At 33.2% G+C, this 27,418-nt stretch overlaps 1 protein-coding gene across 2 annotated transcripts in view; it reads left to right on the top strand.

The window, feature by feature from the left end:
• Window positions 1-27,418, top strand: part of KNTC1 (kinetochore associated 1) — a 37,418-nt gene that overhangs the window by 695 nt on the left and 9,305 nt on the right. For both annotated transcript variants that reach the window (XM_038187211.2, XM_038187212.2), the window contains exons 3-51: window positions 91-211; window positions 587-702; window positions 1,077-1,149; window positions 1,519-1,596; window positions 2,135-2,169; window positions 2,401-2,511; window positions 3,099-3,192; window positions 3,563-3,615; window positions 3,858-3,970; window positions 4,687-4,741; window positions 5,313-5,411; window positions 6,226-6,269; window positions 6,379-6,444; window positions 6,538-6,613; window positions 7,171-7,296; window positions 7,409-7,498; window positions 8,061-8,126; window positions 8,621-8,682; window positions 9,003-9,114; window positions 9,857-10,000; window positions 10,230-10,286; window positions 10,368-10,469; window positions 11,259-11,375; window positions 11,889-12,032; window positions 12,330-12,428; window positions 12,872-12,975; window positions 13,125-13,230; window positions 14,054-14,188; window positions 14,954-15,073; window positions 15,829-15,898; window positions 15,992-16,059; window positions 16,273-16,565; window positions 17,222-17,394; window positions 17,573-17,670; window positions 18,651-18,792; window positions 19,199-19,255; window positions 19,725-19,888; window positions 20,431-20,535; window positions 20,934-21,062; window positions 21,799-21,915; window positions 22,305-22,414; window positions 22,646-22,856; window positions 23,439-23,528; window positions 23,920-24,091; window positions 24,523-24,581; window positions 24,733-24,949; window positions 25,490-25,563; window positions 26,379-26,589; window positions 26,703-26,812. In XM_038187211.2, the coding sequence (XP_038043139.2) occupies window positions 91-211; window positions 587-702; window positions 1,077-1,149; window positions 1,519-1,596; window positions 2,135-2,169; window positions 2,401-2,511; window positions 3,099-3,192; window positions 3,563-3,615; window positions 3,858-3,970; window positions 4,687-4,741; window positions 5,313-5,411; window positions 6,226-6,269; window positions 6,379-6,444; window positions 6,538-6,613; window positions 7,171-7,296; window positions 7,409-7,498; window positions 8,061-8,126; window positions 8,621-8,682; window positions 9,003-9,114; window positions 9,857-10,000; window positions 10,230-10,286; window positions 10,368-10,469; window positions 11,259-11,375; window positions 11,889-12,032; window positions 12,330-12,428; window positions 12,872-12,975; window positions 13,125-13,230; window positions 14,054-14,188; window positions 14,954-15,073; window positions 15,829-15,898; window positions 15,992-16,059; window positions 16,273-16,565; window positions 17,222-17,394; window positions 17,573-17,670; window positions 18,651-18,792; window positions 19,199-19,255; window positions 19,725-19,888; window positions 20,431-20,535; window positions 20,934-21,062; window positions 21,799-21,915; window positions 22,305-22,414; window positions 22,646-22,856; window positions 23,439-23,528; window positions 23,920-24,091; window positions 24,523-24,581; window positions 24,733-24,949; window positions 25,490-25,563; window positions 26,379-26,589; window positions 26,703-26,812 (5,388 nt within the window). The remainder of the gene's footprint in view (window positions 1-90; window positions 212-586; window positions 703-1,076; window positions 1,150-1,518; window positions 1,597-2,134; window positions 2,170-2,400; window positions 2,512-3,098; window positions 3,193-3,562; window positions 3,616-3,857; window positions 3,971-4,686; window positions 4,742-5,312; window positions 5,412-6,225; window positions 6,270-6,378; window positions 6,445-6,537; window positions 6,614-7,170; window positions 7,297-7,408; window positions 7,499-8,060; window positions 8,127-8,620; window positions 8,683-9,002; window positions 9,115-9,856; window positions 10,001-10,229; window positions 10,287-10,367; window positions 10,470-11,258; window positions 11,376-11,888; window positions 12,033-12,329; window positions 12,429-12,871; window positions 12,976-13,124; window positions 13,231-14,053; window positions 14,189-14,953; window positions 15,074-15,828; window positions 15,899-15,991; window positions 16,060-16,272; window positions 16,566-17,221; window positions 17,395-17,572; window positions 17,671-18,650; window positions 18,793-19,198; window positions 19,256-19,724; window positions 19,889-20,430; window positions 20,536-20,933; window positions 21,063-21,798; window positions 21,916-22,304; window positions 22,415-22,645; window positions 22,857-23,438; window positions 23,529-23,919; window positions 24,092-24,522; window positions 24,582-24,732; window positions 24,950-25,489; window positions 25,564-26,378; window positions 26,590-26,702; window positions 26,813-27,418) is intronic.

The raw sequence follows: 27,418 nt of genomic DNA, 5'->3' as shown, positions 1-27,418 counted from the left end.
TTTTTCTATTTCTTAATAGCTATGACAACTTCTTTGATGTGTTTTGTAAAGTGATTCAGTTATTACATGTAACAATCTTTTTCTTTTCAGGTTTTAGCTAATCCCCAGCTGTACGCATGCAACTCGAGGGATGGCAGCATTATCGTCGTTGACAGATCAGTGGCTCTTCTTGACAGCACTGGGCAGTCTCTTCAACTGCACATTCAGTTTGGTAAGTTCACTACCTTAGAATTCAATTAAAAGTCAAAACTGACTTTTGAAGACAACTGTTTTTGTATAATACAGCAAGTATCTTGTGTATCTACCTACCATAGAGGTATTATAGTGAATAACTAAATAATAAAACATGATTCTGTATATCATTAACAAGCTATTACCTTAACAATTTAATTAGAATGCTTGTTAACTTTTCACTGCAATGGGAATAATGGATAGTGAAGCCACCCTCTGCATGTCCTTTCCTGTACTTTGTTTTATAAAAGTAACTTGGAAGAAATCTGGAACACTGTATTGTCTACTTCCTGTTTAATTCATGAATGTTTACTAATAAAAATCTTGTAAGCTGACATTTTGATATCTTTTTCAGATACTAATGTGGATGTAGTTGGTATGTGTCAAGAAAGACAATTTCTTGTCGTTGGTGAGAGAAGTGGCAATTTACATCTTATTCATATTCCATCAAAACAAACCTTGCTGACTAAGGTATAGTACTTGTTCTGTCCTAATTTTGCTGAAAGCCTAGAATTTCTTTGGAGTTCTTTGGATTTGTTTGTTTGTTTCTTTCTTTCTCCAATATATCAAAATATAAATATTCCTGTGTTTTGAACACATCTTCTAGTTTGAACAAACAAACAGATTACTTGCTGCCATAAGTAACAAATTAGCAAATAATATTTAGGAATGGTATGTATAAGTAATAGTAAGTTCTTCATGAAATAGAAAAGCTTAAAGTTTGAACTGATGATCAGTATTTCAAATAAAAATGTTTTGTTGTTGTTATGGTTTTTTTTGGTCGTTGTTTTTATTTTTTTCCCAGATAAAACACAATAATATTCTTTATGTTGATTCCATCTTAGATTTTGGTTGAATCATCTTCAAGTGAAAAGACTTACTTAAATCTCTTTATTGAGAAAGATAAAGCAGATGCAGGTAAGCACTTGAATAATTTTTCTTTTCTTGTCTCTGTATTTGTCATTTTGTTCCCATTTAATATTTCTTAAAGAAAGAAGCTACAAAATAAATCAGATGCAGATTTAATTTGCATTTCAAACTTTAGATGTACTTTTAGTTCAGTGGGCTTTATCTGCAGGTCCTTGAAAATATTGGAAAGACGATCGCTTTTGGAAAGCTGAAAATTCAATTGAAAGTGACAAAATATTTGTTTCGAAATATTTGGTCAGAATTTATTTATTTATTATTTTTGCCAGTTATTTCAGTTTCCTATCTTTAAGCAAGTAGTCTCCTTACAGTTACTGAGTAGTCAAGCTCAATATGTGTATTTTGTTGGATTTTTTTTAGGTGTTTATCATATGTTCATTCTCACAAGGAAGGGTTTTTTTTGCATTATGTGTCTCCCACTTGCTAAAACACAAGAAGGTAAGATATCTACAAACCAACTGGGATTTCAATTTGAGAGGAACAGCTGTGCTAAATAGCTTTTTCATGCATCTTTCAAAGGGGATTAAGGTATTGACTTGGGATTTTCTGTGTAGCCCTGGATGCTTTTAAAGGGAATCCAATATACAATTAGTTCGATAATTTTATTATTTTTTCACTCTTCCAAAAATTCCTTTCACTTGTGTTCCTATTATTCAGTGGTTTTGAGAAAGTACTGAATATTATGCAAGCAGGGTTTTAAGTTGCAATATCAATTTGAACTGTACGGAAGAATATTGGGAATAACTAATTTAATACTGTCTGTGTAGCTAAACATAGTTAAGATTTTCTGGAGTTCCATAATGTGGTCAATAGAAATAGAAACTGTCAGACAGTGGCTGGAGATCTTTTTTTTTTTTTTTTTTTCCAGAATAGTCAGGTTAGGATAAACTATCCTAAGTGAAATTTAGTGGTGTTTTTTTCAGTTTAAAAAATATTTAATATTGATTTGGTTTTATCTATGCTTTTTTTAATGTAGCAATTGACAAGATGGATATGATTGTGGCAAAGAAGGTACGAAATACCTGCTAATCTGTAACATCCGTGTTGAAGTGCAAAGTTTGTAACAAAACTTTGTTGTGTTCTATTGACTACTTACCAGTTCATCATTAACAATTCATAATTGTGGTGATTATTTTTTCTGTTCATGGAGAAGCGAGAAGTTCAAAATTCACCTGTTTTTTATATGTAACTTTTTCCTTCTTTCTATTTTGTTTGCTTTACCTTCATCTTCTACCTCTATAGTTGCAAGGAGAGATAAAGACAGCTTTCATTCCCACAGAAGAGTATCACAGCCTTGGCTGTCAGAATTTTGTGATATGTAACTCGGTGAATAAAATCCATTTGATAATTGGGGTAAGTAGTAACAGAATGTTTATAATAATTGTTATGGGATCAATGATGGCATTTATTGATCTGCAACAAAATTTATGTCTAGCTGGTTTTAAAAGGGCTTTTTTTTGCACTAAGACTTTTTCTCTTTAAATTCCTTCATTGTACATTTAAAGGTTATCAGTTTTTCTGTCTTTTTCTTAATAGAAAAAAAAAAATAACTGTTATCACTTCAGAACTGTCTCAGGTGTGAAGGATGGGGGGAAAACATTTTTACCCTGTCTGCATGACTTTAGTAAATCAGTGTAATTCCTAGCTCATACAGGGTAGATTTAGAGTCTTGCCCTTGGGCTTAGAGAGAGAGCCAAAATTGGCAAGAGGTTCACATTCAACAAAGGTTTGCCAAAATAACAATTAAGGTTATTACCAAATTTAAAAACAAACAAACAACAATAACTAAAAAAAGACTTTTTAAACATATGCATTTACTGACAATAAAGTTAATGTTGCAATTTTCAAGAGTTTTATAATAAAAGGTCAACTGGAGAAGTAAAGTTGTCAGTGGACAAATTTCTAACATGTAACCCCATTTTACTTTCATTTACTGACAGGGTAAAGGTGATTATGTACTCTCCAAATGGGAGATAGACCCCAGCAGTAGCCTGGTGTCTGTTCGAAGTTTTGCTGATTCAAGTCTGATCAAAGGTAAAAAAAAAAAAAAAAAAAAAAAACATTTTCTTTTTATAGGCAAGTGTAGAATTCATATTTAACTTCTGAAAATAAGACATCAGTTATCTTGCTGTTTTTTTGTAACAGTATACACATATACCAACTGGAATACCTCTTGTAAAAGTACAGCCCAATTTTGTTTCAAAATTGTTGAGTTTAACTTTATACATGTAAATCATGATTCTGTTTAAGCAAAAGTGCTAATGGAACTTCACAGTGAAGTTGTGGAGATTAAACATCTGTATGTTTCCAATGCTTGGTTCTACAGTGTAAAATTTTTTTTTGCTTCAAATACATTTTTCAAGAAAAATAGTAAATTTGTATGAATGTGTATTATTTCTTTTAGATGCAGTGAAACTTCAAGTTCTTGACAATCTGCTGTTTGTTTTAGATACAGAGGTATGTGTGACAGTTTGGCTTAGTCTTCATTTTACAAAGTTTTAGAAAGAGTTTATAAAAATATTCTTTAAAACATGTTTCTATTAAATAAAGATGCTTATCTTTGGTGATCTTGACCTTACTTTTTATGTTAACCTACTCCTAGTCATTATTTAAGCTTTAATATTCTGCTCAATAAAGACCAAATATGAACTCCATATCTGTTTTTTATTATTTTTTATTTTATTTTATTTTTTATACAGAATATCTTAAGCATGTGGGATGTTTATTCTCTTACTTTAATTTGGGATTGGTCGTTAATACATATTGAAGAATTTCTTCTCACTACGGAGTCAGATTCTTCTTCAGTTGTACAGTAAGTAAAGTGTTATAGCACCAGTTCTGAAAAAACTGAAGTTGTCTATAGTTACAGGAAATGTGCAACAGATGCTTGATTTTCTACGGTAATAGAATTTATAGAAATCTTTGAAATCTTTCTATTTGGGACAAAATGTTGAACTTGTTAGTGTTGTTAGCTCAGCTTGATGTTTTCTGCCTTTTTTTGTTGTTGTTGTTCTATCTATTTTTACTGCTAAGGAAGATTGTACGTAACCTGCATCATTTTGGAAATGCCCATCTCAAATAAGGTGTAATAAGTCGTATAATATTGCCTGCAAGTCGTCTGATGTTTTGTTTGGTGTTTGTCTTTCTTTGGGATGGATAAATAGTAAGATCTCTGTTCCACAGATGTAAAAAATCAAAATCTGGAGTTACGGGTATTGGATAAAATCCAAAATGAATTAATGGCAATTAAGGTTAGAAGAGAAGATTCTTGACTTTTTCCATTACTTTGTGCCAATTTAAAAAATAAGGACTGTATACATTTGAAAAACTTTAAAATGTCATTAGTTGAATGTATCCTCTACATGCTAAAAGACTGTTATTTTGGGATGAGCTATATGGTTTTAAAATGTACCAGTTTCAATAGAAAACTGAATTTTATAAAACTCAGAACAAAACTCCCCAGTTTTAAATAAGAGTGATACAGTATTCTTTGTTCTCTTTTCTTCCCCTCTGTCTTTCTTTCTATAGGCAAGGACTTGACAATGTTAAACTGATAGCCATGACAACACCCACTAACAAACAGGTAGATTCTCTTTATCTATATTCTGTTCCTCAGTTGTTAAGCACGTGTTCTCAGGAGGCCAAAGTCAAAAAAAATGAGATGGAACTAGCTCGTAGGATATAGTGGGGATTGTTGCAATGTCTTGACATGTTGACCAGGGCAAGCTACCATTTTTTTTTTTTGGTGTTTTTTGTTTGTTTGTTTGTTTGATTTGGTTTTGATTGCTTTTTTTTTTTTTAACAGTAGACAGGTAGGAAAAAAAGAAAAAAAAATATTATTGTCTCATATACCTTCACAGATTTCTTTTAGAATAGTATCTGTATCTATATAGTACTGCTGTATTCAGTAACTACCTCCTTGTACAACCAAGGGTGTTAATTGAAGTAGAAAGCCAGGATGAACACTATCGAAGATTTTCAATGAAGCCTGACTATTTATATGTGACAAGATCTAAAACTTCATTAAACCTTCTTAAATTGTAGAATCAATCATAAGAATACAGAAATAATTCTCAAAAATCACTTGTCACTAGTGTCTCAGTATCATTTATTTCTGACATGTTTGTTTCTTTTTTTTTTTTTTTAATATATAGATGAGAAGTTTAATGGTTTTTGCATTGCCTGCTATGCAACAGCTCTATTCTTTGGAAATATCTGTTGTTTCTTCACTTGTTCAAAGTTGGATTGGTACAGTATGTGTTGATTTGTTTTGTTGTTGCTTTTCTTTGAAGAAATACAATTGTTTTAATAGGTATAAGTATTAAAAAGCGTACTGTGTTATTCTTGTTTAGATTAGAACCAATTTGTGCTAGAAACTGTGCAGAAAATGTGCAAGAAAGATTAATTGATGTCCCCAAAGGATGGAGAAAAAGATAACATAGCAAATTGGACAGTTTAATTCTATGTCTCTGGCCTGTTAGAACGTTTCATACTCCTGCCAGTTTTTCTTGCTACTGCTACAGCAAAACACTGTATTAAGTCTTAAATTGTCTCAGCATAGAAAAATACTCTGGGTTTCCTTGGGACTTACATAAGTTTAGATGACAGAACTACTTAGTTTCTATTTAAACTGCTTTCTTGTGAAAAGTTTAACAAAGCAAGAAGGTTGCAAAAGGACAGTGTGAACTTCATGAATTAAGAATGCTATAAAGACTGTTGAGGTGGAGTGGGTATGTGAGATGATACCAAGACAGAAGTCTAAGCAGTGCCTCTTAACTGGATAACTGGAATCGTGAAAATAAATCTAGTAAGCTCTGGATCTGATAAGCAATAAAATAGAAAGCTGATGAAAGGCCCTCAGAAATTTTAGAAGGTGGAAACCATCCAGGAATTAATGTGGTAAACATAAAAGAAAAATACTCTTTCTGAGAGAAAGGCAGGTTGTTTCCAGATTAAAAAGTTAAAGAACACCTTATGCATTGCAGTTTTGATTCTCGTTCTCTCTTTTTTTTTTTTTTAATTGATATCTTCTACCACTTAATGATTTCTGTTGTCATATTGCTACAGGATACAATATACTTCTTGGAAGGAATTCATGAAAATCATCAGATGTAAGATAATGTTTTGTATATTACCAGCTTACTGTTGCATAAAAATGCAGATTACTTCTACATCTAGTTGTTTTAGAGTTGAACTCACATAGTTCCCTCTCATCCTCAGATCTGCTGAAGGCCCAGTTTCTGTTGTTGTGATGAGAAGTTTAACTGAAGCCTTGCCAGAAAACAGGTACTCTTTTCCTTGAAGCTTTTTTTTTTTTTTCCTCATCTGTAGCTTGGCATTTATGTTAAATTAGTGTGTTTTACTTTATCCCTCCCCCAGACTAAGTCGCTTACTTCACAAACACAAATTCACTGAGGCTGAGAATTTTGCAATTCAGTTTGGACTTGATGTTGAGGTAAGTTGCTTGTGCTTGATAAATACATTTGGAAATTGATTAACGTAAATGAACTTACAAGTAAGTTTCTTACCCAATAGTCCATCAGAAAACACTAATAGATACATAAGTCTATTGAATGTACCTTGAAGTGGAACATTTCCCTAAGAAATTGCTGATAACCAGAATTTATTGTAAATCCACCATATTTAATAATAAATTAATGATCAATTAGAATTTAAAGCATTTCTATATGGTCATATTTTTATTTTATATATAGGCATTCTTACTAATTTAAAGTTTTCTTTACAGGTTTTTGATCCATTTAATTTTTTTTTCTACAATCTTATAGACACTCAGAGCTGAAGGTAGAAGGTATAACTTTAAAAGATTGTGTATGAAGTGTGTGTTCCCTCTGCTTTTATTTTTTTTTCAAAGCATTTAATGCATATGGACACTGAATCTCAAAAACAATGTGGAGGAAAATGTAGAGTTTTCAGCTCTAGGCAGAGTCCTCTGTTTTAAGATGAAGTGTATCAGATTTAAAACTGGTTTTTGTTTTTTTTTTATTTAAACAGCTTGTATACAAAGTGAAAGCAAACGCTATTTTAGAGAAGCTAGCTTCCGCTTCTGTTGGGAGTTACGGGCAAGAAGTCTGGCTTGATCTTGTGAATGAAGCCAAAGAAAATCTGCATAAAATTCAGGTCTCCTTAATTTTATATTTCATTTTTATTTTTTTAACCCTGATCTGTTTCCCTAGCAGAATAATCATAAAGGAGCTTGGAATTAATTTCAGTTGTTTCCTTACTCAAACAGGATAGCCAATTTGTTGTGGATTACTGCATAAATGCTCCATGGCCACTATATGAAACCACTCAAGACATGCTAAACTATGCTAAAGTCAGAGTAAGTGGTTTTTGCTTGTTTAAATTCGATTGTCTACTGTTGCCCATTGCTATTACATTCTCCTGTACAACTTGAGAGGCGGGACACCTTCAAACCAGTTACAGTCATTCAAAAAGCTGCATTATAAATTGTGTTATAAAATGTGAAGAAGAATCAAGACTTGTTGCAACTTCATTCTTGCTATTGCTTAAAGGCAAAAAAGGGGTTACAGTTCTATTTTGGCACCAGAAAGAGGGTTTTAGTTTTGAGTAGTCTTTATGAGTTCTTTTTCAATACTAATTTGTGGAGTAAAATGTCAAAATATGTCACCTTTTTTGTTTTAATTATTTTAGCCTTTGTTAACTTAAACAGAATCAGAGAGGTGCATGTGATCTGTCTGATCCTGCATCCGTATTGAAATCCAATCAAAGTCTAACACTGTGGAATAAAGACTCTGGTTTATGGAGGAGTTCATAGATGTCCTAAGTTTTTGTTAGTGTCTTCATTAAATTCATAGTACTGTTTTTGGCATGTTCTGCATCAACGGAGTTGTCAGCATATCTACTTCATGTATTTGTTTCAGATCTTGAAGAAAGATGATAAAACCATTGTTCTACCATCTGATGGGACTCCAGTATCCATAACTGAGGTGAGGATGAATTTCTTGGCCTTGCACTATGAAATGCACTATTATGATGTAGAGTTTTAAAAACTGTACTGTTAAACATTTTAAAAATCTAAAAACTGTTATATTTTAAAGTATGAAAGAGAACCAAAGCATTAACAAACTTCAGGGTTAAGCGATTCCTTCAGTCTTAGATTCATTTAGGAGTGTTCTAGAAGACAGAGGCAGAAGCTTTCTTAGGTGCTCTTTTAAGTATTTTATTTCTTATTTAGTCCTGTTGTATATTGGACAGCAATCATCCACCTTCAAAGAGAATCCATGTAAACTATTTGTGAAATTGAAATTTTGTATTAATGCTTTATTAAACAAACATATATATGTTACACATGTATTTAACTGAAATTCTTGAGAAGCCTTTATTTTCTTCCATTCTTCCTCTTTATGGTAGTTAGATCTAACCGTGTAATGGTTACTGTTTAGTAAGGAAATATTGACCTCAACCTTCTGTCTTCATTCAGGTATTGAGAGCTCAGGCAAGGCTTACAACTTTCTATGGAGCTTTTGGAGTAGAGAAATTCAGGTTTGCTTTTGTTGATTTTGTTAATTCACTGTGGTGAAGGGAGATTTCAGAGAGGTTCAGCGTATATGTTACAATATATATCGTTTGTTGCACTATTTTGTATATTTTTTTGTATAATTTTATAGAATTTGTATAATATTTTTTTCAACGTATGCAGAAGGGGTGTAATTTTATACACGTGTGCAGACATGCACAATCTAACACTCTTTTCTCTTAGAGCATATAGTATGAGCTAGAAAAGTTTTGAGGTTCTCCATCTCCATATCCTTCAATATTGATACTTAAAAAAACAGATTTTCTTTTCCTCCTCTTATTTCTAGTGGTATTGCTTGGACAGAATTCCTAAACAATGAAGACATTTTCAGGAATATCATTTTTCAGCTAGAAGAAGGAAATTTCCGTTGTGCACAGTACCTCTGGCTTAGACATCAGGTAAAATGGCATAAACCTGTCTTTGGTATTTACAGGGAATGTTAATTACCTTAAGTCTTCCATCCTTCTTTAACAGAATCAGACCAATGCTGTTACAAAACAGCTCCCCAAAGAAGCAAATGCAGAATCTCATCTTTTGTCACTATGATTCCATTTTCATCTCACTCCTTAAAAGGCTGAATTTCCTATCGATCTAAGAATAAACTAGTATATATGATGTCAGAATATATATTTCTAGGTCTGAAGAATGATGATCCTTTATTCTGTGGTGACTATAATCTTCAATACTCCTTGGGAGCACAGCTGTCATAGAATTTTTCAGTGGACACTTGCTGGCTAACAAATCACATGGACTCTTTACTCTGAATGACATGTTCATAATAGTGGCTACGCGCTGCTATATTCATTAGTGCAGAGCTTTCAGGTCTATGTTGTTTTCTTAATAAGACAAAACTATAGGCCATGTAAGTATAGTAAGTAAAAGACACGATCCTTACACCATAATTTTGAAGAAAAAAAAAAGAAGAATGAAAAAAAAGAAAAAGCTTCAGTTGTATCTTAAGATGAAACTCTAGTCTGTTTGAACAGAGCTATTTTTTTTTTAATCCTATCTATGGCTGCTGAAATTTTTCTTCTTATATTTGTGAATTCTACTGCCTCTACCTGTTGGTGAAGCAGCTTTACAAATTATCTGATTTACACATACTCCATAAATCTGTAATTGTTCTGTTTTAAATTTTAGGCAGATTTTGAAAGCAGCTTTGATGAGAAAATGCTGGAGAATTTACTGAATGCCATTCACGTCACTGTTCCTTTGGATGAGCTATGTTTGTGGCTTAAAAATGTTGTGATTCCTTTCTTAAGAAGAGTTGTGCCGAAGGAACAGGTAAAACTAATTTAATAAATGTGAAATGTAATCTTCTCAAACTAATTACATAGTCAGACCTACAGAAGTTTTATTTTTGAATGTCAGAACCTTATTCTCCTCTTTCTCTTTACCGTACAGTCTTCCCTACAGTTAAAAATAATTTTAAATTATTTTTAAAACAAATTTATAATAGCAAATTTTGCTTTGGTAGATAGTATAATTCTACCTGTAACTATATTTTTTGCAGAAAATATTAGCAAAATGGCTGGAACAAGGCGCTCGAAACCTTGAATTAACTGATAAGGTAAGTTGCACTGCAGAAACTTCATGTGTCTTGTATTTCTATATTTATAATACAGTTTGCTAATGTCAACTTTTTGGACAGGCAAATTGGCCAGAAAATGGACTCCAAATGGCAGAGGTTTTTTTTACAAGTAAGAATCGAGGTGAAATGGGATTGACAACTTTTGGCCAGTGGACTCCTTTGGTAAGAAATGTGGATTAAGGATTTGCTATTCAGAAACCTCAGAACATATGTTCTCTGCAAGAGTTAGATCAGAATTGGGTCACTATTGCTTTTGGTGAAAAATGAATGACTTCCATTTAAGGAAGGAACTGAGTTTCAATCATCTTCAGTTTAAAGAGGGGAGGGGGGGAAATAAAGCAGTTCAATACATATATGCTTTAACAGATATATTAATAGTTTAAATACAATTCATATTCTTGAATGTTCTGTAATGTGCTACAAAACACTTAAATTTCAATAAAGATACTTAGGAACCTCAGTTAGAAACATGTCTCGTTTCTGTCAGGATTTTTGGAAATTGATCGCAATTAACTATGCGTTTGTGGCCTGGAAAAAACATTAACATCATCAGCTAGTTCTAAGGTTATGAATACTGCATTTGTGTAAACAGATATAAATTCTGTATATTGTATATCCTAGGTATACTAGCATCTGTAACAGTGGTACAATGAATGTGGAGAAAGATAAAGCTTTAAGCTAACCAGCTGTGTATTTTACAAATTGAAAATGTTAACATACTGTATTATTTAGATCTGTCTTAAATTTGTGAATCCTGGATTTGAAGCACATAATGCAAGTACGAAAGTTTACTCTGCTAAGTTCCACTTTCAACATGTACCTTATTTTTTTCATTGTATGCCAGGCGAAGGTTTGGCATGTAGATCCATAAAATCTCCAAGGTTATAAGGCATCCAAAATTGGAAATTGCAGCAAATCTTCTAATGTTTCAATTTCTAAACACTGTTTCAGAGATGTGGTGACTGTGAAGAGGTACGTAGGTTAAAGAAGCTGGTAAATGATTTACAAGAACTGATAAATCTGTACAGAAAATACAACTGCAAGCTGGCACTCTGTGATTTTGAAAAGGTAATTCTGCAGACACTTTACGAAGTGCTTTTGTGTACTGGATTGTTCTGAGGAGAAAAATCCTGTAGCAAACAATTGGAAGTTAGACAAAAGGAAACCTGAAATTTTGGTGGGATTAGTTAAACTTGTGTTCGTAAGCTGCTAAGGCTATTTGATATGTTGCATTTGTTGTAAATTTTTGTTTCAACAGCGGGTATAAATACATAATGTAACAAGATACCATGAAAAGGTAGGGCTTAAACATGATGATTGGCAGTTCGGTACAGGTCATATATACAGACATGTGAAGCAAGCATTAGCAACCAAGAAATTAAAAAGTACAACTGAACCACAACTTTGTAAAAGAAATACATTGGGTGTTTGCTTTTATGTGAGCTAAACTGAGATGCTAGGTCCTGAAATCATTCAGTTGATTTAAACAGGCACTGGATATTTAGTTAGTCATTAGTGATATGAAAGATCATATTCTGACATGTAATGTTCTAATATGGCATTTTTATATTTGCTGCCTAGGAAAATGCAACTACTATTGTGTTTCGTATGTTTGATAAAATTTTGGCACCAGAACTTGTCCCATCCATTTTGGATAAGTTTATAAAACCCTACCTCTGTGAACACAATCTACAAAAGGATGAACTTCTTTTACAGTATATAAAGGTACCCGTATATTCTTTATTTTGAAGAAAGCTATTTGAAAATGAGTAAGCAAAAAACAAATTTGATAGCTGTTTTTATTCATTTACACCTGAATTTTAGAACCACTTTTCAAATTAGTTTACTGTCAACAAATTTACTGAAAGTTACTATTTCCGTAACAAGGCATTAACAGATACACAGGAAGATAGCCAAATCTGTCCCTTAATGTCCAAACAAGTTTTAATTGTTATTTATATTCTAAAATATTCCTGTTTTTATGAATTCAAATATCCTAATATTTTTTATCAAAATATACAGGATTTGCTTGAACGTTGTTGTACACGGTCTACTTCAGTATTTGAAACTGCATGGGAGGCAAAGGCAATAGCCGTCATTGGCTGTATCTCCGATACAGATGTAAGTATCTTTAACAAAATAGGCATCAAGGGGCTCTAATACATCAATTCAGAATGTAACACACAATTTTTACATAAGTACATGAGTACATTTTTTGTATCAGTGGTATGAGGAGAAAATACTGTGCTGTCTTTTTATTCTGTTAGTAATCTGCCATGTGATATTCTTTGCTTGAGAATCTAATTGTAGTTTTGATGTCATCACACAGAAAGCTCACCAACTTTGGTATGTCTGAAGCTGAAGCCCTACAGTGTCACAAATTGCTATAACCATTTTCTAATCTAATTTGACACGTCTTATTATGATAATGAATGCCCCTTGTGCAAGTGGAGATTCAGCTAGGAAATAAAATGCTTGCCTAAAGGAATCACGGGTGAACAATACTTCAAGAGATTATCTTGTAACTCGTTTTGAGAACTAAGCTCTTTATGTTCTTTTTATAGCTGAAATTTGATGCAGTTCTGCAGATAATGCATGGTGCTATGGTACCGTGGAGTGGAGCAGTGGAGCAGCTGGTAAAACAGCATTTGGAAATGGATCATGTCAAGTAAGGCAACATCCTGTAGTCTATGCCTCAGTTTTGTGTGCACATTTCAGCTAGATTAAAAATAAATAAATGTGTCTGATGTATTGAGGTTATCAAATAATATAGCTGTAGGTAGCAAACGCATTAATAGGAGTCTCATTTGTCCACAGAGTAAAGTTACTGCAGGAAAGTTACCGACTGATGGAGATGAAGAAGCTTTTGCGAGCTTATGGGATAAGAGATACTAATCTTTTAAAGGACAAGCAGATGATAATGGTAAATGATCATCACGTCTCTTATTTCTATTAAAGAAAAATACCTGCATGCATTTTTATCAGCTATTAGAAGCCAGATTTTGCAAAAGAGCTTGGCAATGGATAGCTTCCACTTGTTATCAATGTCCACTTCTCTTGCTGTGTTCAGACTTCATAACTACCTTGCACTGCGTTTTTCTTAAAGAGGACATGGATCTAAACTGATCAAAAAATTCTTAAATCCAGTCTCAAGTTTATTTTCAAGAATTTCATGTGATTTTTGGTTTGATTTCTTTATACTTGAAATACATTCATCTTTTGCTTAGTTACTGCTTTTTTAAGTGCTTTTATATGTTTGTTTTTGTTAAGTTTTAGCAGCTTAGCTCAGGCAGCCCAAATTGATTAGTACAGAACTGATAATAGAGTTTTATAAAAATAAAAGAGAGGGGAGCTAACAAAATGGAAAAAATAGTTCTCTAAGGCCTTCACATCTGATTTCTGCTAAGGACACAAGCAATACCCGTTTTTTAGCATCTCCCCTTTGCTACGTAGAAAACGTGAACACTTATAGAAAAGTTCTTTGTCATCATGTGGAGCCAGATAAGATCCCTGAATTTTGAGCGTTCCAAGGGTAATTCATACATGTGTTCTAACTACATGATTCTCTTCCTCAAGCCCATTCTTCTCCCAGTTATGCTTTAATCAAGTTTTATCTACAAACAGAATTCTTAAACTTCTAGATAACTTGCTTGGTATGAACTGTACAATTACAATGCAGAGTGTGTAAGTGATTTCCCTTGTTATTGTATAAATCAACAAATTAAATTCCATATCTCTTCTCACAGAGGCTGGTGAAATACATTCTTAAACAAGATACTCCTACTTCTTTGGAGGATGCTTTGAAAATTGTATCAGCATATATGTTGCCCACCATGGAAGTCTACATTCTGAGGATGATAGACCTGATTGACAAAGAAAGGGTACTAAAATATTTCATGTCAGTTGATCTCAATATTTAAAGACAATGTGGCCTATTTTCAAAACGGTAGTAACAGTTGCACTGCTTGCTGAAACCTTGTACACAGTTTACATATCCTTGTTTTATTTCTGTTCTTTTAATTGCACATATAGCTGCCTGTACTTAACACTAAAAATTCAACCACTCTCAGCATTTTAAACATCATGAGCCATTCCTTAATTGTTGAGGAAAAAAGAAAAGACAAAAATAATGTCCCACATAGAGAAGACAAGCTTGGAATTGAAGTCTCTACGTGTATTCACATAATGTTTTGAAACATGTAACTTTACTTGCTGCGTTACTGTAGGTGTAATTACTTTTATACCCTGTGGTTATCTCTGGTTATTTTATTGGGATCTCCTCTACCCTCTCAAAAACGGGTCTTTTTGATTAAAAGAATAAAATTAACTCCCTTGCAAAGAGTTCCTCATGTTAACACTTCTGTCTTATTAGGTTGTGATATTCTTGATAACCAAAGCATGTTTTAAAAACACTGCATAATTGCCCATTAACAAAACTGTATTTTAATTGGCCTGTTAGAGCAAATACCTACCTTAGCAAGGAAACACAAATTTTACTGAGAGACATAAAATTTTACTAAAAAACTACTCAGTATCGTAACTACATATAATCATAAGTATATATAACAGCTTTTCCATAAGCAAATGATTTTCTGTTTTGATTATTTCTTACTTTTTTCTTTTTCTTTTTTTTTTTTTTTTTCCAGGGAGAGGAATCTCTGACTTTGTTAAAATCTCTGACTCTTGCTGAAGCTGAGAAAGTTGCAGAGAGATTGACTGTATGGGGAACACTGGTACTACAGAATAAAGCAGATAATTCTGAAGAGGTACTACATCATTTCACACTGTAAAATGTATGTGTTAATTATTTTAAATATCGTTCTTACCAAGATGCTTAAAAAAAGGTAGGAGGTGAAAATGTAAAAACTATCTTCCAGCAAAATGGAATCAGCTACTGTTTCTGCTTTGAGCAGGAGGTCAGACTAGGTAACCTGTTAAAGTGTCTTCCAACTTGAATTTATTCTGATTATGGTTGCTATACATTTATGTTATTTTTAAAGACATATGCACAAAATGGCTTGGCTAACTGAATTTAGTTAATCATTTATAAATCCTGCTGCATTTTTGTCCCTCTAATCCTCTGTGTCTTCCAGTTCTTTCTTTGATTGCTTGGAAAATACCTATTTAAAAATTGTAAATGTGGTTTTGCCACACACCAAAGTGGTTCAAGGCTTCCAAGTAGACCGTACACATCACTCTTGTAACCACAGAAGGGAATTTTTGTTAACAGTTGTTTTATGAAGTTATTCTGTTAAGGGGAAGGAAGAACAAAAGAAGAGTGGGGATTTCTCAAATCTTGTGTGAGAGCTAACAGAGAGCTATGAAATATATGCTATTTCTATAAAGGATGCTTATTTACAGTAATTTTTTATTCCCCTGCTTTTCAACTAATAGTATTTTAGAGCTGAAAATTGTTGCTAAGACATTTGTAGAGCATTGCATACTATATTAATAGAGTGGTGGCCAAGGGTCACTGTCTGTTACTGGCCAAGCAAAGTGTTAACCTCTCCCTTCCTTGCAGCACAAAAAACAAATGTTTATGACAAAAACACTTGTGGAAATCCTTAAATTCCTGTTCAGCATTCAAAAAGGTAAGCCATAACTTAAAAATCTTACGTTTTGTTTGTAAAAAGCAACCAAGAAGTATTTTTTTTTTTTAATTATTTTATTTTTGTCTCCAACAGACAATCCTCTGAAGAAGGATGAATGTGAAGCAAACCTAAAAATGTTTGAAACACTTGCTACGCTACAGGTAGGTATCTTTGTAGTTTCAAACTACTTTTGATTTACTGTAGTTATTGTACCTCTTCTTCTAATATGGATACTATTGAAAATTATTTGTATTAACAATTTACATGCAAAGGTTGTTTTTTTTTTGTTTGTTTTTTGTTTTTTTTCAAAGAGATTCTGTAGCTTCAATACACTTAAAGAGATTCTAGAGCCATCATCTTATTTTTTGTTGCAGGAAGACTTTGATATCTTTCTTTCAGTTGAAGACTTTAGAAATCCTACGCTGATGTCTAGGCTTCTTGAGATGCACATCAAAGCTTACGAAACTGTCAGATCTCTGTCAAAGTCTAGAAAAGAACAGACAATGAATTGTAATTCAGATGATGGTAAAGTAAAGAATCGTTCTACTGAATCAAGGCTGTACAAACTGGCTTTGCTCCTGCAAAGATCAGAGCAAGAACTGGGAGAAAAACTGGTCTTTAGAGCATTAGATGCTGGAAAAGTTGAAGACGCTGTAAAAATATGCAGGTAAAATTGCAGAGATTTTCAAGAGGTTAACTCCTTTAATGGACTTTTGTGTAGTATTTCTGAAGTTTTGTAAAAACAAGCAGATGTGTAGAGTGAAGGCAAGGGTTTTGTTGTGTTTTTCTAAAAATGAGTGTTTAAGCAATATGCTTATGTTGCTTTTAATAGGAATGTAAACTTTTAGTGTCTCAAATGATTGCTAAGTAAAAGATTCCTTACAGTTTTAGGGTGAGACCTAAGTAAGGCACAATATTAAATAACCATTAGGAGAGCTTCTCAGCTTACATAGGTAGAAGAAAATGGTTGTATGCTGACCATACGGACCACTTTGTGGTTTCTAACTGGTCTCTTCGTCATGCTTAGGTTGTCAGATAATTTAAACTTACTATTATCTTCTCCCAAAGAGGTCAGATGAAAATCTTAAATATCCTTCTTACTATGATCATGTTCTGTATCTCTCAGGATATATCTCTAAGGTAAGCTCCGTTGTGTTTTTTTCACTTCAGTCACAGAAGCTTAATTGCAGTGAGTCACATATGTGAAATAAGTAAAAGAGAATTAAAGAATTAGAACAGAATATTGCCTTAAGTGAAAGCCCTAGGGACTATTGGATTTTTTTTTATTATTATTATTCATTTTTAACATCCATTTTTTAATAGGGACTTCTATGAAAATCACTGTAATGAAGAAACAGGGAAGCTACTGTTTTCAGCATGTCAAAGGCTTTGTCACATGTTGGGAGCTGATGTTCCAATGATCACTCCTAAAGATATAAATCTTCCCGCAGTGATCTATGAAATGGCTTGTCAAGCAGCTACAGTATGTAGTCCAGGTAATTACTCTAATTACTGAACACTATTTATTTGTGTTCATGTTGGAGAACTGATCAAAAGCAAAATTCTATATAAATTATCTGTCCAAATAGCTGCTGCAAAATATTATTTGCTTTTAATAGGGTATATGAGCCTTCCATTCATAGTATATTAATAATGATCTTAATATTTTTACAGATTTGCTATTAGATTCTCTGGAACTATGTAAATATACTTTGGTTGCCAAGGAAATTTACAGACAGTGCCAAATAGAAAACTATGGATTTACAGCAAAGGTATTTCTTCTAATTTAAATATATTTTTGAGTATATGTAATGTCCTGATTGATGGAATAGAGTTAATTGTACATGTATCTTTTCCTATTTCTTCAGGAATATTTAATCAGTTTGTTCAAAAAGAAACAAAGGCAAAACAAATAAGCCTACAACTCTACAAATTAGGGTTTCTCTGAATACACATGTACTTCAGTGTAAGGTGTAAATGGTTTGAGTACTGAAAGCAGTGCAGCAGTGGCACAAGTAATTCTCCACTTGTGTATTAATAAATCCTGCTAGTGTGACTGAAAATAGTAGGGCTTTTACTGAGTAACTGCTGCCAAGACTGCCAGAGAGCATAGAAAGCTGTCTATATTTAAAAAAAAAAAAAAAAGAGCTTTCTTTAAAAAAATAAAATTTAAAAAAAAAAGGTAAACAATGGCAAGGAGAAGGTGATTATTTATTTTGCTTTTATTTTAATTTTCTTAAATGCATGTATTACGTAAAGGTGTTCACAGCTATTTTGTAAAACTTAAGATGGATCAAGTTCTTGAATAGCATCTTTGTCTTTTGTTCAGGTCGAGTAATGCTTTGAGCTTCTTGAAATGAATGGGCTCTTACAGTTTGAGTGGAATAGATCAAAATGACTAGGCAAGCATATTTATACACTGAATGTTATTTTTCTAAAAAATGATCCACTTGAAAAATGTTTGCTAAGAATGTTTATGAAAGTCTCCATTAAATTAATTGAGAATGAGTTTGGGCTGTGCAACTAAATAAGTGCCACATGAAAGAGAAATGTGGCTGCTGCATAAGCAGGAAATATATTTAATGCTAGTGGACATTTAACAATAAGTAGTGCAATAGAATCCATTTTCAAATATAACAACATTTACTATTCCTGTTTATAAACTAATTTTTTGAAACATTTAGTTTGTGAGTAGATGTACTCATTAGCTGTTCTTTTTATTGTGTGCAATTTTGACAATGTTTTTATTTAGACAACATCTTTTGGAGGAGATAAAGATCCTTATGAAGAGTGGACTTACAATGACTTCTTTAATGAAGATGGGATAGTTCTTGATCCACAGATAGCTCTTCCAGTTGCATATGAAACTATTTCTTCTCTTCTGCATGTTTCTGGTAAACTTGCATTCCTGAACATTGAGTCAATATATAAGCTATATTTCATAGTGATTTTTATCTAGGACAATTTGACAGCTGTGCTTGTATAGAAATTAACACCTCAGAAATGTCAGTTAGATAAGCTCCTGGAAGAAATACACAAAAAACAGTAGCTGAAAGCTATTGGTATATATTCTTTTCTGAATTTGAAAAGATATTCCCTTCTATAAAATAACTTCTTATGAAGCACCGTAAAAAATAAAAATGAAAAAGGCAGTCCTGGCTCTTAGAATACATATGTCTTCTGTTCTTATTCAATTTGTATTTTATGTACTTGAAGTGCAGTATTTTTAAGGTATTTCAAGGCTTTACAGTGTTGTTGAGATCTTGGTACATTGCAAATGTGTATTTGTCTGTCTTCCAGAGAGCAAGCTCTATCCTTTGGACTCTACCAGCCTGGCAAACTGCGCATTTATTAAAGGTATCAGAGTGGTATATTCACCAATTCAAAAGTATAAATCAGACAACCAAAACATGACAAATTTGAATTAAACCTATGCAAGAATGAATAATTTGTAGTTTTTAAATAGTTGCCTAAGAGTCCCTCTTAAAGCCATGTGCTAGGGAGACAGCTTTGTTCAGCACAGAACACACCTGGCTAGATAGCAATTTGTACCATTCACCCATGTAATTTTGGACATGTTGTCAAAGCCTGTACTTTACTACAGTTCTACCACTATGAGCATTATCTAGAGCCTTTCCAAGAAGATGACAAACTTCTGTTATTTGAACTAAAATGGGAGTCTGTATTAAATAAAAAAAACTCTGAAAATTTAAAGTTTCAAAGGAGGCTAAGTCTCATCTTATGGCATATTAATTTTGGTATTCTAAAAATAATATGCGTATTCTAAATATTCATTTTCTGAGATTATTTTGTTTCTGAAATATAGGACAGAACCTTTTGCTGCCAGCTGGAACTCCCATGTGTGCAGTGCTACAAAACCTCATGGAGTGCAGTCAGTGCGAGTTAGCTTTGCGGCTAATAGTCTGTTCATACGGATCCTGTCTTCAACACGTTATTTCAAACAACATGAATTTGTCCCTGAGTGAGAAGGTATGACAAGGGCTATGTGGAAATTTTCTAAGAGTAAATCGTACAAGTATGCCAACTATAAACAAGTTTAGTTTTATAAGTATTTGATAAGATAGGGAGAGGCTATTGCCATGACCTTGTAAAAAATTACTACCACTTGATAAAATGTTCAGTTGTTTTGTTAAAGGAGCTGGCAGTTTCTTCCCTATTTCTTGTGGTCTTCTGTTTCTCTTTACAAAGTACATTCAAAACTACACTTCTAGCCCCTGCAGAAAGGCCAGGAGTAAAATGAAGGTTAATAATGGTTTATTATACCCTTTCACATTGTGTTATCATTGGTTAGACTGGGAAAAGTTGCAAGTAGAATATTGAAGTCATGCTCCTCGCTTCAAAAGCATTGGGAAAATTAATTTCTTTTTCTAACTGGAAGAGGTCTTTTTAAGACCTTAATTAAATCTGAAAATACTATTACTGCAGTACCTCTTAATATGCTATAAATGGTAAGAAGTTGAAGGCTTGGAATTTATTTTTAAGTGTGTGCTGATTGTCTCTTTTTATATTAGCTACATGATGTCAGTATGCTAGCTGAAACCAAAAGCTTTCTTACTGCAATGAAACAGAAGTCTACTTCAGTAATTATGACCACTATCCTGACCTTACTACACAAGGTAAGAATGGTCTGAAAGGGGTAAGAAAGAGCCCATTGCTTCTGCCCTATCAAAGAAGAAACTACCCCTCATATTACAGAACCCCATTCTGAAATTGTTATATGGCCAAATGCCACAAAACGCATGTGTTGGGGAAAAATCGTGCACCCTGGAAAACCATGATGAAGATGAGGGGAAGCATTGACAGTACTGAGGTGTTGGGAGGGGATTGGGTGACAAAGCTTCATATTTCAGTTGGGCAGGAGTGAGCTGGATGGCCTAACAGGGTTGGCCCCTACAGTCCCAACTTTCTGGGACTGTATTTAAAACAAATAAATAAATAAATTTTGTTATACTTTATACAAACAGACCTATTTAATCACATTCCTAAGTTTTTAACTTTTCTTTCCAAAATACAGGTGTTCAACTGTCGTCTCATAGATCAGGACCTGGCACTGGGATATTGCACAATTTTGCCCAAACAAGATATGTTCAATAAGCTATGGGATGTCATAAACAATACGTGGCAAAATTATAAAAAAGTTCTGGTAAATTCACAAGCCAATGTATTTCTTTAGCATATACAGCATATTTAAGAATTTCTTCAAGATGTCAGCAATGTCATAAAGAAATGCATAAGTTTGCTTTTATTAAGGGTATAGCTGTCTGAACAAGTTCCTCACTGTAGGGTACCACTGAGAGATAGGCTACCACTGTTAGCCACAGTGTAAGATAGTTAGCATGATGCACGTCCAAGCATTAGCTTACCTCATCATGACTTATTTCAAGGCTTGAAATTGTTTTTTCTTATTGTTTTGCTTTGTTTCTTTTCAGATCCCACCATAACTTACACCTACAGTATTTTGGAAAAATTGTTCTCTTACAGCAATTTTCACAAAAAAGAATGAATAAACAAATCCTCCTATTAAAACGTGAAGGAAGCTGGAAAGTAAAGCATAACAAAGAAATAGGGAGGGAGAGTAACATAAATATGGAGAAGAGATGATGTCTAAAAACACCTTTTATATTAATTGCACTTAGATCAGTGCAGCACTGTTAAAATATTTTTGAGAGAGAAACTGAATTTTAAAGTAGTTTTGAAGTGCTAACTTAGCAGGTAAGGGAATCCTGATAATAGGTTTTGTGAAGATTGTTTCCAGCTTCCACAGTTCTGCAATCATCTGTGAAATTGTTTTAAGCTCCTCCAGAGATTTAGACCTTATGATTTTCAGTTTTCAGATTATTTACTATACTTTTATTCACTTCCTTTCTCACTTCTTTAAGGCAGTTGCTTTGGTTGGAGTACAGCTTGCTACCCAATGTGGTGAAGCAGAAGAAAAGAAAAAATTCCAAGAAGTAGTTACTGATGCAGAATGGGGTATCCAGCTTGGTGAATTTGGAGTGAGTTTGATTTTTATCTATAATTTATTTATTTTATGTTTTTATTAACTGATTAAATATCAGTACATTCAGAGGATTGTTGATTTTAAATAATATTCCATTCAAAAGTAAGGAAAGCTGGGCTTTTTTTTTTTTTTCTTAATTTCTCATTCTGCCTACTTAAATAAAGCTCAGAAAATGAGAATGTAATAATTGAGAGTGCTATAAAAGAACTTTGAATGCTTAAGTATTATTTGGCACAGGGAATAGTCAGCAAATGTATTGCTTTTTCCTGCTCTAAAAATCTCTGGATTTAAACTAAAGAAAAAGGTTGACTATGTAAGGAATTAGTTTTGATATTGTCTGAAAGACTTCTTTGGGAAGAACATAAAATATTTCTTTATTTGTAGATTTCTTTTGAGACTGTATTTAGACAACCCCCGATAAGAAAGAAGGAACTCATAAGAACACTGGTACAAAATCCAAAAGTAAACACTGATCTCATATTGAATTACTGCAGGTAATAATTGAAGAAAATCAATTGTGTCTAATTGCTGCTGTAATGATAACCATGCCTATGAAAATCTGTTTTTGTTTAAATAGATACTAATTTATGTAATACACAAATTGTTCTTTATAAAATGGTATGCATTGGAATACATACTGGTCTCTGGTGAAATTTTTCATAGGGAAATAAGCAGCTTGATGACATCACAGGTTACAAAGAAAATAATGTTCTGTCCTCTTCTAGTACTTTCATGCTGGACAGTGGTGCCGCACTGCAGCTTTGCATTGAATCACTTCTTCTCCAGAATGCTAATACAAATCATGTTGAAGATGACTCGGCAGAACACAGTGAGAAGCAACCTCATTCCACATTACTGGCTAGAGCACTAGAAATAATTCCTCTACTGAAAAGCACAAATGAGCTGGTCACTAGGCTCAGTGGAATATTGCTCAAGGTAAAAATAAAATAAAATAAAAATAAATAAAATCCCTGCAGTATGCATTGAGTCTGATGCTGCACAACACTTGAGTGGCAGATTAATAATTCCATAGAAATTTCAGAAGACTATTTTTTCCAGCTGTGCTATAGAAATTTTCAGCTTTCTACTTTTCTAGAAGAAAGATAGAAAAATAAGTCTAATTTTCTTTAAAAAATATTAGTTTTTCTTTGCAACTTCTCTTAAAAAAACGATGGAAAGTAATCAAACAAAAAAGCCATTTCTAAAAATTAACCACATTGGAACTAATTAAAATTGCTACATGAGAAGTAGATGGGGCAAAAAACAATGTATATCTGGGTAGTTTTCCTTCTCTTTTCTTTTTAATCACTTAATGCCTGGTCTTTCTGCAATGCCCTGGCAAATTTTTTTTTTATGATTATGAAGTAGAAGTCTCTTGTTCTAGAGCTATATGTTGTGATGCTTATACCCTTTCTCCAATGTTATGTCAATATAGTTGGTATTAAAATTGAAAAAAGTTAACTCAGTTGTATGTTTTGTAAGACAAATCACTATAAAATTGGTCATTATTTTGAACAGCTTGATCCTTATGACTATGAAACCATTGAAATTGTCCTGAAAGTAATGCAAAATGCTGATGAGAAGAACACCAATATCCAGATCAATCAGGTATGTCCACACCCTGTTAATGGCTTCTGTATTCTGTGTTGTTGTTTTTTTTGCTTATTAGTGTAGTTATTCAAGAGTGTTGAAATTAATTGAATAATCTCTAACTGAAGAGATAATAAGTATAATATTGAATCTCTATTGAATCATAATTATTTAATCATAATCAAATCTCTACTGCTCTCATTCAGAAAATAATATTCAAGAACTAGCGATCTCTAGCTGTTTCTCAGCAATGGTTTGTAAGAGGGATAAAACTCTACAGATATATATATATAGCAAATCTGACAAAAAATAATCTTTAGGCAAATTTTACTGGGAGAAGGGCGCAAGACAGTAGTCCTGTGGCTTTTTTTCCTTGCTCTTTTTTTTAATTATTATTTTTTTCCCATAGGCTTTGAGCCTTCTCAAACATCTGGAGTCTTATAAAAGAATTTCCCCACCTGTGGACCTGGAGCACCAATATGTTGCAGAGCATGTGATTCCCTTATCTCCAGCTGCTGAAACCAGACTGCCTTTTCATCTGATATTCTTCAGAACTGCTCAATGTTTCTGGAACATTATATGTATGTTCAGTATTTTTTCTAGCTATATAAATGTATAATTCCCTTTCTCTGTTATCTATGAACTTTAAAGTTCTACAGTATTTATTTTATATTATCTGTATTTCTTTATTAATACAGTTAAGTTCCCCAGTGCCTCTGAAAGTACTTTTGGTACCAAATTTCTTTCTAGTGAGGTAGCTGGCTTTCAGTGGAGCTAAGACAATACAATGCAGAATTCAATCCTCAGATGATTTTTTTAGGGCCTCTCAAAGACCAAAGTAACCCACATATCTGACAAGCCAGGCCAATTAATAATCTTATAAGTTAACATTATGATCTTTTGCTCCCAGTGGAGGCCTGCACCTAACAATAGACTGAAAGTGCTTAATTTCATAGAGAAAGCTGTAACTAGACTGTGACACTTTTGTAAGTTGCTGTGTTTTTCCTTGCAGCTGCAGAGCTCAGTGAGGAAACCTTTCCAACACTTCTGTTGATTTCCAAACTAATGAAGGTAAAGTTGCATCTTGAAAGGATTTATTTCAAACTTTTCATTTTTTGCCCCTACACAAGAAATAGTACAAGCTTTCTTCTTTCTTCGTTGTGATTTTTGGTCTTGCTATAGACATTTTGACAATGTTTAATCTTCTTTAATGCTTTTCTAGGTTTCACTGGATACTTTACACATGTCTGCAGCTCAGCATGTCTTTAAAAAAAACCTGAAACCAAAAATATATGAAATGAGAAACTCTGGATATACATCAGTTGTTAACAAGGAAACAACTAAAACCATGCAGACAATTCAGTCATATCTGCTGTCTATAATTAATCCAGAGTGGGCTGTAGCTATGGCTCACAAGATTGCACAAGAATTTCCAACAGGTAAGGTGCATATCTGATGACCTTAGGGGAAAAGCAATAGGGGGAGAAGAATACATTTAAAACAAGAAAAGCTAGACTGTAACCACACATCTGTTTAGTATTCAGAGATAAAACCTGAGGAAGCTGGAGAACAAAAACCATTTGTCTCCTACATCCAGTTTTGAAAAGTAGGCTAGAATGATACCCATTGTGTAATACTGTCACTGTTAAATCCTTTTTTCCTCTTTTAAGCCATGTTGTCTTGGTAAAAGTTCTTGCATGTTTAGCTTTCCACAAGGTACCATCTTCTGACAGACAAGCTTGCCAGCAAAAGCAAATATTTCAACCAGATTTAAGGCATCTTCTCCCTTATCAGAATCCAAATAGGCACTTTTTAGGAACAAGAGCACTCCTAAACTCTTTAATAGTGTTATAAAAATAAAACAAATAAACAAACAAACACATTAAAATAAAATGGACATTCTGTATAAGTTAGAGGAGATTCATGAAAACGAACTTTATTTACTTTTTACCCCCCTTTTTTTTTCCCTTAAAAAAAAGGTCCTGACCAGATTCAAGCCTTGAAATTCTGTCTCTTTCTGGCTGAGAAATGGTTAAAGAATACTACAGCTAAGGTAATGGCAAACTTCTTGCAAAGCTCTTGTTGTATACTCAGGTATTTGCTAGCTCTTTGTCTCTTGGTGTTTTGGGCAATGATATATAAAATGTGTCATAACCAACCCGGTTATGGGAAGTACTTTCTTCTGAGGAGTCACTTACGCTGTCATTCCCCCAAAGAACTGTCTCTTTCCTTTAACATCCTCCTCTGTTCATGACCTAGCAAAAATAAGGCTTATGGTTCTTGGAGGTTGAACAAATAAGTATATAACTTTAAAGAAGAAGAAGATATTCTTTGTCCTGTTATGAGCATTTCTGTTGCTGCAGAAGATTCAGATAGAGCCTGTTCCAGATGTTGGATCAGTAGCATTATTAATTTGTGTTTGAGTTCCAAGCCTCTAGCTATTTGTAGGAGCGTATATATATATTAAGTCTGCTTTGCCTCTTTATTTTAGGCTGATTTTTCATGGCTGGTAGGAAAAGGTGAATGAGAATCTCATCATTGCTTATAAATTTCAAATATGCTGTCGAGCTGTTGAGACACGATGAACACTAAATAGTTCTCTGACACTTAGTCACACTTTTAAATAGAATTATGCCAAAACTGAACTATAATTTTATATACTGGTGCATGCGGTACATATTTTTATCTGACTTCCTTACACATAACTTTGCTTACAATTTTTAAAAATATTTTCTTGCTAGAGCAGCATGGCTAATATTATTAATACTAGTTCCCCAGTTGAATATTCTGGACTATAAAATGTTAACGATTTTTCTAGAGCTTTTGAGTAAAAGGAGATTATTTTATTTAAAAACTGTTTTGCTAAAGGATGATTCACGTGAAAAAGCAGAAGTCCTACAGAAGAAATTGTATATACAGTATAAGCGATCAGCAACAGAAAATGTTCTAATAACACACAAGCTGAATACTCCAGAGCATTTAAAGTTTATTGGGAAACCAGCAAATCTTATTATTTTGTTATATGAACACCACAGTATAGACCAAAGAATCCAAAATCCAACTGGCAGAGATTATCCAGGTGAGTATATGCTTAATCTAGTTTCGAAGAAGCAGAAAGCATTTATTTTCAAAAATGCTAAGCAATATAATAATACTAGTCTGTAAATCCATTGTCTCAATCTATTTATGCAGATATCCATACAGCAGCTAAGGAAATAGCTGACATTAACGACTTGGATATGAACAAAATTTGTGATAAGCTGCTGGATAAATGGCTGTGTCCAAGTGTACTGCCCTCAGAAGTAAGTCATCACTGAATATTTGGCTTTGGAGATAAATGGCCAGTTACATAAAATAAATCTATTTTTACCATTTGCTCAAAAAACTAATTTTTTTGCACAGTTCGCCATTAGTACTTGTGAACCTATTTAAGTTGCCTCTGGATTCAGACTACTAAGAATTTTAATGCCATTCTTATATTGTTGCAAGCCACTGTCTCTAGTGAGAATAATTTGAAATGCTTTCCCTTTTCTCTGTACAGAGATTAGAATCTCATCTTTGGTTCTACACTAATGTTGCATAGCCAGTCAAAAGGAGTAAATGAATGTTTAGAGTCACCAAGAGGGTGAATCTTGTCCTGTTGCAGCTTAGGAAATAGAGGGTTAATTGCTGCCTGTGTAGCATACAGCTGGGTGAAAAAGGGCAGAGAGCACACATTGCCTCTGCTTCAAGATACCAGTTAGCAGGGTGAGAGATTAAAGAGCGGTGTTGACTGCCAAGCACACAGTTAAATAAAGAAAGGAATGATAAAATTAAAATTCCTTTCCTTGGCTGCACTAGCAGGGGTGCCCAGCTTTTACAACAGGGTTTAACAGGGATATGACCCAGTTATTTATAACAACTCAGAT

This window comes from Anas platyrhynchos, chromosome 16, assembly GCF_047663525.1.
Source record: "Anas platyrhynchos isolate ZD024472 breed Pekin duck chromosome 16, IASCAAS_PekinDuck_T2T, whole genome shotgun sequence".
Lineage (NCBI taxonomy): Eukaryota > Metazoa > Chordata > Aves > Anseriformes > Anatidae > Anas > Anas platyrhynchos.
Note: the sequence above shows the minus strand (reverse complement) of the source record. Positions and strands in the feature narration are given on the sequence as shown.